A 14,378-nucleotide genomic window follows, 5' to 3' on the forward strand; every position below is an offset into this window, starting at 1 on the left:
ATTAAATAATTCAAAGCTGATTGAAGTCGATCGACATCGACTAGAACTTATATGAAGTAGGTCAGATCGAAGGATTTTGATAGAATACATTAAAAAAGAGTTAAAGTGTGGACGTGTTTGAGACAATGTCAATCGACCAACGTGTGGACTCTACTTACACGCTAACCCCGTTCTGCTTCAAAGGCACCGCCTCAAAGTGGGGAACATAGGGCGCGTCCAGCTCGTGGCCCTCTCGATCGTCACGGCTCAAATACTGCACCAACTCTGGATGCAGCGTCCGCAACGTGACGAGAATATTGAACACGTTTTTCATCATGAACATACTGGCTTCTTCCTTGTACGTGACCCACAGGAAGAGACGGACCGTGAGAAACGGGATTTCAATGAGGAAGGTACGTGACAGATGGTGGAATACTTGGAGCGGGAATTTCTCGCTTAGTTTGGCGGCGAGACGGTCGGGCAGGCTGAGGCGGTAGAGGGAGAGCGTGGGGAGGAGAAAGTTGATGCCTGAAAGAGTGAAGGGACTTTTCAGGTCTTATTCTAGCAATCAACCTGGTTAGGGCTGATGAAAAACGACCTCGTCTGTACACGGGAAAAGGCGAAGAAAAAGAAGATGCTAGCATCTAACAGAATACACCACAGGGAAAGGAGAATAACGTTTCTTTGGTCACAACTTTTTATTATTTTTTCTTTTTTTAGAAAAAAATCGAACCAAACTTTCCCTTAACTCTGAAAAATGTCTTGATTTTAAGAATAACATTCCTGCAATCAAGAACCACCCAAAAAAAAGCAAATTAATTTGAACCTGTTTAGCAAGTGGGTAACAAAGGAAAATATACTGTGTCTAATGTACCTACATTTTTTTTAAACAAGGTATAAAAAGAAAAAAAAAAAAAATGGGATAAATTCATTTGAACTAAGGTGGTCTCTTCTTGATCCCTTGTGTGCCTTGTCCATTTTTGCTTAGGATTATTGCACTTAATAAGAACTAGGTATACTCACCAGCTAACATACACACAATATGTTCAAACGGAGCCGGTACTTGGTCTCCCAGGAGCAGAACAGATAGGAGGGACACCGAGTCAAATATTTCTATGCCCACCTTAGAACAGACAGAGGTGACATAGTTGTAACGTTCCGAGTTCAGTTCAAGCCGATTGTGTGCCTCTACCAGGAGTAGGAATACGAGACTAGCTAATCCAATGATCATCTGAAACAAATTTAGATTAGAATCATATTAGGAGGTACATGAATATCAAGAAGCATATTAGGAGGTACATGAATATCAAGAGTTCAAAGTGGCAACCAGCTTTTGGGTTATTGTATAATGGGAGGTGCACAAAAGTGGAGGTGACATAGTTGTAACGTTCCGAGTTCAATTCAAGCCGATTGTGTGCCTCTACCAGGAGTAGGAATACGAGACTAGCTAATCCAATGATCATCTGGAACAAATTTAGATTAGAAGCATATTAGGAGGTACATGAATATCAAGAGTTCAAAGTGGCAACCAGCTTTTGGGTTATTGTATAATGGGGCATATTAGGAGGTACATGAATATCAAGAGTTCAAAGTGGCAACCAGCTTTTGGGTTATTGTATAATGGGAGGTGCACAAAAGTCAATTGGTGCTTAATTTCCTGCTGAGGAAAGGTATTTGTTTGCCCTATTCAAGTGGGAACAAAGTTACCTAAAGCATCTTACATATTCTTTTTTTTTTTTTACTTCTACTTTTAGCAAAATTTTGATTTGATTTTTTCCCCTTAATTTTATAGGTAAGAATAGGAGCTATAATGATTTTATGGGTCTAGATATTCTATTGCTATCTTCATCACAATCAAGGGTTTGGTCCCCAAAGTAGGTCTCTAACAAGCACTCACCTTCAACAACTGAGGACTATTGCTAGCTTTCTATTGCTAATAGATATTCTATTGCTATCTTCATCACAATCAAGGGTTTGGTCCCCAAAGTAGGTCTCTAACAAGCACTCACCTTCAACAACTGAGGAGTGAAACTATCCTTCTTATTCAAAATGACAAACAAGTCGGATCCAAAGATGATTTGGATTTTCAGCAGCAAAACTATCACATAAATCACCCAAGACATATAACTCAGGGGTAGTACTCCCAACTTGGATGTAGGGAATTGAGAGAACAGTCTCTTGGGTGACGCAACATAGCGCTTGTCAGGATACTCGTTATTGTCAATGAAGAAAGCCAGGTATTTGTAGGATGAGTACAATGCAGTTATGAAGACAAGAGCACAAAATATGTCCAAACTGTGGAGCAAGTACTGAATTTCATTGTTGTGAGTGTAAATGTAATAGGTCAGTACTGATCCTTGTATGAGTTGAACAGCCAAGAGTAGAATAGAATCGAGGAGGTGAAAGATGATGAACTTTTGTTTCTTTGATAATTTCAAACAACACAGTGAGCTGCTGCTATTGGGTTCTGGCATTTTTATTTTGATCTATTGTCCAAATGATATCATACACAGGCCAAGAGGAATTTGGGATAGGATGTCTGAAATTGATAAAACTCATTTTTTATTAATTATTATATTGGAAAAATCAGTGTTTTCATACTTATGCAGTGTGCTTTATTTCAACAGGGGATTAGAATAAAAGGTAATTATGCAGAAGCCACAACAGTGGAAAAGAAAGCTCCTTTTGGTATTTAACCTAACCCTATAATAACACTAATCACTGCTCTAATTGTGAAAACTCCTTTTTGCATTTAACCTAACCCTATAATAACACTGGTCACTGCTTGTTTTTACCAGTTCCTTTGGTAGCAATCTTCCACTGACATGACTTCTGCACAGTTCCTTTGGTGGCAATCTTCCCCTGACGGGACTTTTGCCCAAGGGCCAAAAAAAAAAAAAAAAAAAAATCAAGTCAGCCTTATTTATGAGATCTTATCTTTTTATTGCTGTGACTTTAACCAGCTTATTCTTTATTGTCCTCACAAGACTACTCATCCATGTTAGGTCAACCACAAACAGTGATTCAAATAAATTTTAGAGAACTGTTACTTTGAATGTTTTTAGCTGCTGTCTAAACCCTTTTACTTTTACAGATTTTAAGCTTGGAGCCCCTCACACATAATTAGATTCTCACAAAATGAAATACATAGGAGAAAAAGTAAAGTTCTTACCAGACAGAGGGATCGATTACCAGTAGTGAAGTAGTGTATGATATCACCAATGATAAACTACTTAAGTTCCTAGAGTAGCATTGTTCAACTTCAGATAACAAACAAAGAACTAGTGAGTTTCTGACAAAAGAACAAAGCAAGGAGAACAAAAAGACTTTCAAATATCAAGGACTTACCACTGGTCACTGGATCTTGGTCCTCTAGTCCTCCTAACCACTTGAAAATCAGATAAAGCTATTGACCTTACTTACCTTACCACATTGGTCTTTTTTAGTCCAAAATCCACAAAAATTTGGCAGTTTTTTGTGTAAACAAAAATTTTAAACTCCCGCGAAAATGAGAGGAGAAGGGGAAAGAAAAAGTCAGGAAAACTTAGAACTCGCAGGTGTGCTTGTTTGACTTTTTTTTTTTAATCATTTTTGATCATGCTGATTTTCTTAAATGAAAATTATATTATTTGAATTTATCAATGCTGATCTAATTTATTTATCAGCAAATCAGAAGATTAATCTGCTGAAAAATAAATAAACACCCGAGAGCCGACGTAACTTGTGGGTCGCAATTTTGAATTTTCTTCTGCACGTACCTTATGACGTCATTCGATTGCGTCCCAAATAAAATCGATAACCCCAAAGAGCGGGAATATTTCAAAATCTCTTATCAATTTTTTCTTGGTTTTTGCTAATGGTAAGTGGTAATGGCAAGTTTTATCGTCCAGTGGTCAGCGGTAAAGATATAAAGATTATAAAGAATAGTGAGCTATGCCTGAAGATATAAGTTAGTGGATAAAGCTGTAAGCTGTTTACCTGATAAAACATCCATCAAAGATTCAAAGCTCCTGAGCTGAGTGTGTAGAAAGAAGTCAAATTGTTGTGGTCACTCCCCTAGAAGTGAAATAATCTACTGCTTCTAATTTAAAGTTGAAGGTAAGTTTATAAATAATATTACTTACCAACTACTAACCTAAGTTACCATGTCTGTGATTGTGACTTTTAGCTTTTTTTTCCAAGTCTTCTTGCTAAGAGTTTTTTTCCAAGACTTCTGCTATTGATGCACTAAGCTTAGGGCTGAGTATCTAACATTAATTTTTAAATTTTGTGTTTCCACAGGTATTGCACTTTTTGTCTTGATGCAAGTTCTACAATGGAGCATAGAAATATTCCTGTGGTGGATGAACAACTTACATACTCATTGATTCAAGATGTAAGTTTATAAAAGAAGAAAAAATCTATATGGTATAAATATTTCTCCTATTTTTACCTCTGACTTTTTTCAAGACCTCCCTGGTAAAATATTTCTACAGGCTCACTGTAAAAAAAAAGTGGTTGGGTGGAAGAGCTCCTCCGGCAGAACCCTGCTGCTTGTAAGGTAACTATTTTTTTTTTTTTTTCAAAATAATAGGTATATTCTAAGTACCATGACATTAATTTCCCATATTTCCTTTTCAGATACGAAACAAGACTGACATCAGTTATGAAAAGTCCAAGATAGCTTTGAGTGTGATTCTCACTCAGTTGGAACTCATATTACCAGATGCCAACAGTCAGGATGTGGTCAGTCAACTACTGACATTCATTCCTAAATCCGAACATGTAGATGTGAAGGTAAAGGATTTTTTTTTTTTTAAGAGGTTTGGCAGAGGGAACTGTAACTCCTATGGTCTTATCATCCCGAAATCAAAGAGAGAAGGAAGACAGGATAAGAGAAAGCCAGCTGTTCCAAGAACAAACATTATCCCATCAGGATAAAATCCACCCAGGCGGGAATCAAACCCACAGCCTAGCGCTTACAAGGCAGACACACTACCAACTAAGCTAACTAGGCTGGCAAAGGTAAAGGAACAGTACATTTCACTTTGGGTAGCTAGTATTATAATATGATCTAAGCTATATCTATATAAAAATGTCTACCTAATCAGTTTGCATTTACCTATGTAGTACTATGTATACACACAACAAGTGTAACATTAGTGATTCTGGGGAAAATTGGCTTGAATAGCCAAATAAATTTTGTAAATAAATAGGTACCACCTACCTTACAATAAAACATTTCTTGATTAAAATATTTTTGGCCATATAGGTAAATCTTTTTCACTAAAAAGTCAGTATTACTACTCTGATTTTTAAACTTCCATAAACAAATTTGCTAGACTGCAAGAGTAGGGTAGAAAACCTTGCTAGACTGCAAGAGTAGGGTCGTGGTTATGTACCGGGTTGGGTTAGGTTCGGACTGTTTGGGATATGATATTGTTTCTAATGCTTGGCATGGGAGCTAACTTATAAGTTACCACTCCCATGCCAAACTGTAGAAACGATACCCGAACCTAACCCAACCCGGTACATAACCACGACCTAAAGCCAGTAAAGAGACTTTTTAGTCCTTAGCTTTCAATCCAAGGGTTCAGTCCCAGCCTAAGTATGGAATTTTATCCTCAATCCTGCTGGAGTAAAGGGACTTTTCAGTCCTATGGGAACGGTATAAATAAGCACTATTATTATTATTAGCTGGCAGTATAAACAAGGTATGTTCTATTCTAACAATATTATTGTTTTTGGCCAGGTTTTAGACTGTACAGAAAGAGACTTTTTAGTCCTTTGCTGGCAGTATAAACAAGATTATGTTCTATTCTAACAATCATTGTTTTTGGCCAGGTGTTAGACTGTACAGAGGACAGTGTGGAACTGCAGGATGTACTAAACAAGCTTCATGTCTAGTAAGAGGCAAGAGGGGAGAGGGGGGTAGTGAATCATTCAACTCGTTCAAACGAATAGTTTTTCTGACGAATAGGTGGGTTAGTTAGTCCGTTCGTTTTACCTCTTGGCCCCTCAACTCATCCCTTGGGGCAGTTGCCCCCACACCTAAGCCTCAGAGTGGGCTTTAGGGACTTAAAAAAGTTTTTCCTTCGCCGTTTTTATTTTGTAGCTATGAACTGCTACATTAGACTCGTGTGGTCTGTGTCGTAACATGACCATCCCACAGTATGACCCATGTACATTCAATATTGTTTTTACTTTCTTTATCCTATAGGAAGGAAAGTAATGTAATCGGGTGATTTTTTTCTCCCCTTTTTGACGTTTTTACCCGAGGCTTAATCAAAACGAACAAATGACCACCACTGGCTGTGTTTATAAAAAGATATTTAGGATCTATGTATTATAACTTATAATATCGATATTTATTAATTAATTTAGCTTACTAAACTTTTTTTCTGATTTTTACTTCGGTACTTTTTTTATTCATACCCATTGAATGAGGTACCTTTAACTTTATTATTGCTAGCATACCAAACATTAATTTTATTTTTTAAATATTTGTTCTCTTTTTTGTGCTTAAACGCGTATTATTTTTTGTGGGTATTAGCTTGATAGAATGTAGTTTTTCTCTTTACCATGTCTCTTTCTTACATTATTGTGTGGCCTAAAGTATTATCCCTTAAACGTAGAGTACAATTTTTGGCAGCTTACTAATGTAAACTACTTACATACATATGTTTTAATTTTAATTGATAGTTTTAGCAAGCAAAATCATTCCACTCTCATTTTATCAACCTCATAACTCATAAAATATGCATATTCAAGTATATCCTTTTCTCAACATTCCACAAGCTTTCCGTAAGGAAATCTCGTTCTTGAAAAGGAATAACTTCGAAGAGAGAAGGTGGACAGTATAGGGAAAACCAGCCGTTCCAAAAACGAAACTCAGGATAAAGTTTCCCCGGACGGGAATCGAACCCGCGACCTAGCGTTACAAGGCAGGCGGGCTACCTTCCAAGCTAACTAGGCTGGCAGACTCTTGGAAAGAAAAAGAACTTGATTTGTTTTCTAAAACTGCCCCATAGGTAATATCGATTACATTATTTCCATTATACATTCATTATACGAGTATTTTAAACATACCTACCCGTACTCGCGAGGTTGACTGAAATGAGTGAGCAGACTTTCGAATGCGCTTATACTGTCGAGGAATGGCGTCCGGGGAGTTTCGTTTGGCAGTGAGCTGGGAATGTCTAGAAGGGAACTTTTGCTGTTGTTGGGAATAGTTGAGCTAGGATTATCTAGAAATGGGGAAGTTTTGCTGCTGTTTTTGTGTGAGCTAGGGTTGTCAAATGGCCTTTCTGTAACCTTGACATCAAGGTCACCATACCCAGAGGTGTTATTGTTGGAGATATCTTCGTCCTGAAGACCCATCTTGTCTTTGGATTTGTTCGGAGAGGCATCTCTTTTCTCATTTAAGCTATCAGTCTGTCTGCTTAATTTAAGTTCTGCTGTCTCGCCAAAGTCTTCTGTATTGATTGGTCCACTGTCTGCGAGGGGTTCTTGTTTGAATCCCTGAAATTTAGCGATATATTCTTCAAGCCACGGGTTGTTTGTTCGAGCGCCGCTTTTGCCTTGTCTTGTCACGGGGAACTCGGTTTTATTTGTTGCGTTGGCACTTGGTGCATTGGTATTAATGAAAGCTGTTGTGTTTGCAGTACAAAGTATTGTCGTATTGCTTTGAGGTGTTTTACCACTGATGGTAGGTGTTTTATTGCTCGTAGGTGGCGATAGAGGTGTTATTTTGTTCATTTGGGGAGACATTGGTATTAATGAAAGCTGTTGTGTTTGCAGTACAAAGTATTGTATTGCTTTGAGGTGTTTTACCACTGATGGTAGGTGTTTTATTGCTCGTAGGTGGCGATAGAGGTGTTATTTTGTTCATTTGGGGAGTTATTTTAGCACAAATCGCCGGGCTGTTTCTATGGACAGCGAGGTTGTCGCTCATTGGAGAAGGGAAGGGACTGTCGTTGCCACAAGGACCAGACTCTTTGTCATAACGTCCAGACGGATCGGGACAGGGGTAGCTTTCCATAGAGCCATCGCCGTCGGAATGGACACTATGTGTGTTGTTCAAGTCCAAGGAGGTAGTTTGGACACTATGGACAGCTTGGGTATTGTGGACACTTTGGACAGCTTGAATATTGTGCTGAGGATGGTTGGACTTTCGACGTGTGGACCGGAGGGAACCTAGTGAACAAAATGGCGGAATGTTAAACAGGAGGAAACGAAATAGAATAAAAAATTGTTCTACAAAATTAGCTAATAACTTTTTTTCTTCTTTTTTAGGAGGAAGAAATATATACATTTAGGAGGAAGAAGAATACATGCCTAGTATGAGCTATTTTTTTGTGACGGGGTTTTTACTCTCCATTGGGCGACAAGCTATCTGCCTCCTCAAGTCCTCACACTAACCTCACCCAGCCTGAGTTAGGCCAGGAAAAGCCAGCAGTACGCGATTGTCCAGATGGTCACCCATCCAGATATCAACCACGCGATACATTCTATGCGCTATCGCCGCTCCGCTGATAATGGTGTCCGTAAAGGATAACACATTAAATCTGTTTTCTTCCATCCTTTTGAGTTTTTTCTCTACAATTGGTTGAAAGCGGCGTAGGTATCATATTAAGGAGCGCGGTAGCCCTCCGACCCGGAAAGTCAAGAAAGTTTGACCGCGCTACTCGAGATATTTATGTATCTCTAGTAGCGCGGTCAAACTGTTTTGACTTGGTGGAGCGCTACCGAGCTCCTTAATTTTTCTGACAGGGAGGTGGGGAGACGCCCTTTTTTTTTTTTTTTTTTTTTTTTTTTTTTTAGTTTTGATAGAGGGAACTTTAACAACGGAGATCTTATCGTCCCGAAATCGAAAAGAGGAGGACAGAATAGGAGAAAGCCAGACGTTCCGAGAACGAACCTTATTTCTTCAGGTTTAGGATAAAGTTCGGCCCTGGCGGAAATCGAACACGCGAACTAGCCCTTACAAGGCAGGTGCTCTACCTACCACTTTCATACAGGAGAAATCCCTTAAAAGAAGGAAAGTTGCGACGTAAATTCGCGTTTGGAAAGCAAAATAAAAAAAATTGTGTTTCTTTTTTTTACACGATGTGAACTTCGTTGTTGCAGCTCCCTCTATCAAACCGCTTAAATAATAAATTAAAAAATAAAAATAAAAAAAAAGTTCAATGACTTTTGTAACGGAATATCCGTCATATGTATAAAAAAAAACTCGCACTGCCAGGGCTTCGCATGTTCGCTACGCGAGGTTGCGTATACGGCAAAATACCTCAGCTAACCAGTTTATCTTTTTCATTTCTTCCAGAAACGCTCTGTATATTTGGACCTGTGTCGCGCGGTACTCAACTCCTGTGATTATGCCGAACACAGACACCGCAGTGACGATCTGATGAAGTGTTTCACCTGGATACAAGAAGAAACACCGCCTTGTACGAAAGATATAGAACTGGTGGATGCTATTGTAAACCGACACTTCTTGACCTAATGGCATGTGTTTCTCAGTTGTTTCATCAGGATCAGTGTTAAAAAAGATGAGGGTGGGTTTCACTAACCTTGTTTTTAGCCCCTGTTAGCTTTATAGGCCTCGTAGATTCGTATAAGCTTAACTCATCCCTTGGGGCAGTTACCCCTACAGCCCCTCAGAGTGGGCTTTAGGGACTAAAAAAAGTTTTTCCTTCGCCGTTTTTATTTTGTAGCTATGAACTGCTACATTAGACTCGTGTGGTCTGTGTCGCAACATGACCATCCCACAGTATGACCCATGTACATTCAATATTGTTTTTACTTTCTTTACCCAATAGGAAGGAAAGTAATGTAATCGGGTGATTTCCCCCCCCCCCTTTTTTGACGTTTTTACCCGAGGCTTAATCAAAACGAACAAATGACCACCACTGGCTGTGTTTATAAAGAGATATTTAGGATCTATGTATTATAACTTATAATATCGATATTTATTAATTAATAATTTAGCTTACTAAACTTTTTTCTGATTTTTACTTCGGTACTTTTTTTATTCATACCTATTGAATAAGGTACCTTTAACTTTATTATTGCTAGCATACCAAACATTAATTTTATTTTTAAAATATTTTTTCTCTTTTTTGTGCTTAAACGCATATTATTTTGTGTGGGTATTTGTATTATCTTGCTAGAATGTATTTTTTCTCTTTACCATGTCTCTTTCTTACATTATTGTGTGGCCTAAAGTATTATCCCATAAACGTAGAGTACAAATTTTGGCAGCTTTCCGCAAGCTTTCCGCAAGCATTCCACAAGCTTTCCGTAAGGAAATCTCGTTCTTGAAAAGGAATAACTTCGAAGAAAGAAGGTGGACAGTATAGGGAAAGCCAGTCGTTCCAAAAACGAAGTTATCTGTTAAAGATAAATTATTGTATTTTGTATAAGGTTATGAGCTATGACTTAATGACCAATACCTAAATAGTCTCGTGGTGGATTTTACCAATGACTCAATGAGAGATTTCACTGATGGGAGAATTTTTAATCCATCCAAAAAGGAGGAGTTTTAAAAATTCCTGTTTGGATCATTAAAGACTCCTTTTTGGACCATTAAAAATTCACCCATTAGTGAAGTCTCGCATTAAGTCATTGGTGAAATCCACCATCGACATTGTATGGACGGCTCGTGTGTTATCTATCACCGTCCTCCGATTTGGGTTTCTTGAGGACCAGAGTTCGCAGTGTCCTATACACAGGACATATCAGGAGATGGTCCTCAAACGAGCTCTCTGTTTTGCAAACCACGAGAAATTTACAATAAGGACACTCCTTGATGTTGTACGAGTAGTCCGTGTCACTCTCACTATCTTGTTCTTCTTTACAATCACGAGGACTTCGTTCGTCTTTATTGGCAAAAGCCGCCTTTGGGTGATCTTTTTCAAGAGATACGTCTCGTTCTTTGCTATAAACAAGGGTCGTATTTTGTTCTTTGCTGTAACTAACGGCCGTATTTTGTTCTCGATTACAAGCAAGAGCCGTATCTCGTTCTTTGCTGTAACTAATGGCCGTATTCCAAGGGTCGTATTTTGTTCTTTGCTGTAACTGATAGCCGTATTTTGTTCTCTATTACAGGCAAGAGCCGTTTCTCGTTCTTTGCTGTAACTAATGGCCGTATTTTGTTCTCTATTACAAGCAAGAGCCGTATCTCGTTCTTTGCTGTAACTAATGGCCGTATTTTGTTCTCTACTACAAGGAAGAGCCGCATCTCGTTCTTTGCTGTAACCAATGGCCGTATTTTGTTCTCTACTACAAGCAAGAGCCGCATCTCGTTCTTTGCTGTAACCAATGGCCGTATTTTGTTCTCTATTACAAGCAAGAGCCGCAAGTTCTTCTTTAACACGAGCCGTGGTTTCCTCGAATTTCCTAACGCGCAGGCGTGGCGGCGCGGTATAGTTGACTTCAATTACCTTCTTTTCTACTCTCGCGTTATTTTTATTTTCAAGAGAGTTTCCTGAGCCGCCCTCGAGTTTGACCTCGGGTTTGTTCGGCTTAGTTCGGCAATAGAGATCTGGAAAAGAAAAAGGCGGGAAACGAGTGTAAAAAGTACATAGATTTTAAATTTACACAAGCCGACTACCAAACAAAAAGCTTCCAATTCGGTAAAATCAGTGCATCTGGCGGGGATTCGAACCCGCAACCATTTTAAAATCTGAGTGGGTATTCCAAAGTTATGCTACTCATTAAAAATATAAAAGAAAAGAAATTGAACATTTTTATTTCATTTGAAAATAAAATACAGATTTATCTTTTTTATATTTTGGACATGTAAATTTTTAGAAATAATTTTGGATTTTATTCACAGATTATTTAGAAAAAGTTATATTTAATAGGTATCTAAAAAAAAAAAAATCTAAGTGTTGCAAAAAAAAGCATAATTAATCTACAACATAAAAGAACAACTAGATTCACTTCAGTATTCAAAGGATGGCCCCGACAGGATGGTGAAAACAGATGCCAAATCTTTTTTAAATACCCAATAACCCAATTAAAACTAAGCCCTATTAGTGGTGAAAAACAAAAGACCAGGGTACAGAAGTGGAAAACACATTTTCATATTTATATTATCAACTATACACAATATAAGATTGGGTTTAATTTGGTTTAATTGATCTAGGAGAAATATTGGTAACACTAAACGCTGTGAGAGTAATATGAGATTTTTTGGTCCGTAATGGCCGGAGCCCCAAACTAAGTTTAAACTCGATTTAAGTTTAACTTTTGAATTGAGTAAGCTGATTTTTTGATGTCGAAAATTTCAGCCAATCAGATTGCTTCATCCAAGAGTTTAAACTCACTTTGTGGATGCGGCCATAAGTGATATTTTTGAGCAAACAGTAAAAACTAAAAAAATATTCATCATTGGGCAAATTTAGATAAATACCCATAGCCAACCAATACAGAAAATGGAATATAATTTTTTTCTCTATCTAATGTAAAAAGAAAAAAAAAAAATATAGTCAAACCATCTAAGAAACAACCAAAAACAAAGCTACAAAACGAACACAAAAAAACGACACACGCAAAAAATAAAATAAATAAAACTGAGAATCATTAAATTGACTACTGAGTTACTGACTTGACTTACATATCTACTATTGGTGGTTTAACTTTTGGAGGAGACTTCTTTTAGTCTAAAATAATGTCCCCCTAACATCCTCAACCTCAATCTACGACTGTACAATTTCCAAAATTAAACTATACTCTTTTCAACTTATTGCAACTGACTTCGCCTGCCTTATCTTAAACCTAGTTCTGTTTTTTCTTTGGTTAGTTTTATCAAAGGAACCTTCTAATAAAGTGGAATTAGCCCATTTCAAAACGTTCCTGAACTTTTAAAATGGTTAACTCCTACATAAAATATTTAAACTAAAAATAATAATATCTAATAATAATCGGAGATCTACAAGTAAAATTCTAATGCTGAAAATAAAAAATGACTAAGCTAAAACTAAAGGTGGTTTATTTTCTCAGTAGCTACCTACTTACCTACTTGGGTCCTACATGTACCTATTATCTAATAATTGAATAAAATAATCAAATTGGGTAATTGTTTTAAAAATAATGATAAAAGAACACACAAAATCTACCTACTCCATAAATAAAACTCTAAAATAAATCCAACAAAATAAAACCTCATCCAAAAAACTCATTCAAAATAATATTTTGGTGAAATAAAAATATAATTTTGATAATATGTATTTATCTAGTCAGCTATATTTCTGTGTTTGTAGGTATTGCACTGTGCATAAAAGGGTCTGTCTGGGATAAAAAGGGATTGAGGGATTTTTGACCATTTTATGGCGGCCATACACGCCCTACATAATGGAGGCTACGCCACTGATTCCACAACTTGGCAAGTAATTTCGGCTATAACTGATTAAGGATTGCAACATTTGCAACCAATTTTAAAGGGTGTAATGAACTGTGACCATTTTCTTTTTGGTCCTTCGGGCCGGATATTCTCACCTAGACTCAATGAACTAGGTGCCCTACCTACTTATTTGATAAAATTTATCAATTGAAAATGATAATTTACAAAAAAAAAAAAAAAAAAAAAAAACGCCTATAAAAGGGTCTGTCTGGGATAAAAAGGGATTGAGGGATTTTTGACCATTTTATGGCGGCCATACACGCCCTACATGGAGGCTACGGCACTGATTCCACAACTTGGCAAGTAATTTCGGCTCTAACTGATTATGGATTGCAACATTTGCAACCAATTTTAAAGGGTGTAATGAACTGTGACCATTTTCTTTTTGGTCCTTCGGGCCGGATTCTCACCTAGACTCAATGAACTAGGTGCCCTACCTACTTATTTAATAAAATTTATCAATTGAAAATGATAATTAAAAAAAAAAAAAATCGCCATTGCCTAGATTCCTTATTGGATTAGATGGGCAGCATAAAAATATAAATTTATGAAAAATTGTAGATTTATGTACATACAATATTCAAGCAAAACTTAAATAGGTAAAACAACGATTTTTTTTTTTTTGGACTTGAGGGAAAAATCAAGTATAATGTAGGTACATGTATCTACACCTACTTATTTTACAGGATACCTATTCCTTAAAAATTACTCGATTATTAATTTAATGACTATAAAGTTCTAAGAAATCTTTGGGTATTAGCTGTAAGATCATTTTGGTAACAAAATAGAAATGAAAATATTCATAATAAAAACTATAAAAGTACCTACCACTGCACTGTACCAATCAATATTATTTATATATTTTATAAACAAAGTAGATAAATATATCCTATTTTGATTAGATAAATAGCACACAAATTATAATAAAAATTGTATGTGACTAAATTGTAGCTATAGACTCTATGCCAAAAGCAAATAATATAAATTCTCTGACAGTCAAAGAAAAAAAAAA

General features: G+C 36.9%; 3 protein-coding genes across 3 annotated transcripts in view; 1 reads left to right on the forward strand and 2 right to left on the reverse strand.

Annotated features, from left to right (window-relative positions):
* Positions 1-110: 110 nt before the first annotated feature.
* Positions 111-3,429, reverse strand: LOC103505549 (transmembrane protein 121B-like). The gene is made up of 4 exons (XM_026820870.1): positions 3,328-3,429; positions 1,989-2,518; positions 1,003-1,210; positions 111-507 (listed from the first exon to the last, which is right to left on the reverse strand). The coding sequence occupies exons 2-4, from the start codon at positions 2,451-2,453 to the stop codon at positions 155-157; spliced, it is 1,026 nt and encodes a 341-aa protein (XP_026676671.1). The 5' UTR covers positions 2,454-2,518; positions 3,328-3,429; the 3' UTR covers positions 111-154.
* A 3,618-nt stretch (positions 3,430-7,047) lies between these two features.
* Positions 7,048-14,378, reverse strand: part of LOC113465912 — a 98,081-nt gene continuing 90,750 nt past the window's right edge. Inside the window, exons 2-3 of the mRNA XM_026820864.1 lie at positions 7,792-8,154; positions 7,048-7,658 (exon numbers count right to left, since the gene is read on the reverse strand). Coding sequence (XP_026676665.1) covers positions 7,048-7,658; positions 7,792-7,999 — 819 coding nt within the window. The 5' untranslated portion in view covers positions 8,000-8,154. The remainder of the gene's footprint in view (positions 7,659-7,791; positions 8,155-14,378) is intronic.
* On the forward strand, positions 10,369-11,620 carry LOC113465914. The gene is made up of 2 exons (XM_026820877.1): positions 10,369-10,903; positions 11,008-11,620. The coding sequence occupies exons 1-2, from the start codon at positions 10,705-10,707 to the stop codon at positions 11,448-11,450; spliced, it is 642 nt and encodes a 213-aa protein (XP_026676678.1). The 5' UTR covers positions 10,369-10,704; the 3' UTR covers positions 11,451-11,620.

Source organism: Diaphorina citri, unplaced genomic scaffold (assembly GCF_000475195.1).
Source record: "Diaphorina citri unplaced genomic scaffold, Diaci psyllid genome assembly version 1.1 scaffold181, whole genome shotgun sequence".
In the NCBI taxonomy this organism is placed as follows: Eukaryota; Metazoa; Arthropoda; class Insecta; order Hemiptera; family Psyllidae; genus Diaphorina; species Diaphorina citri.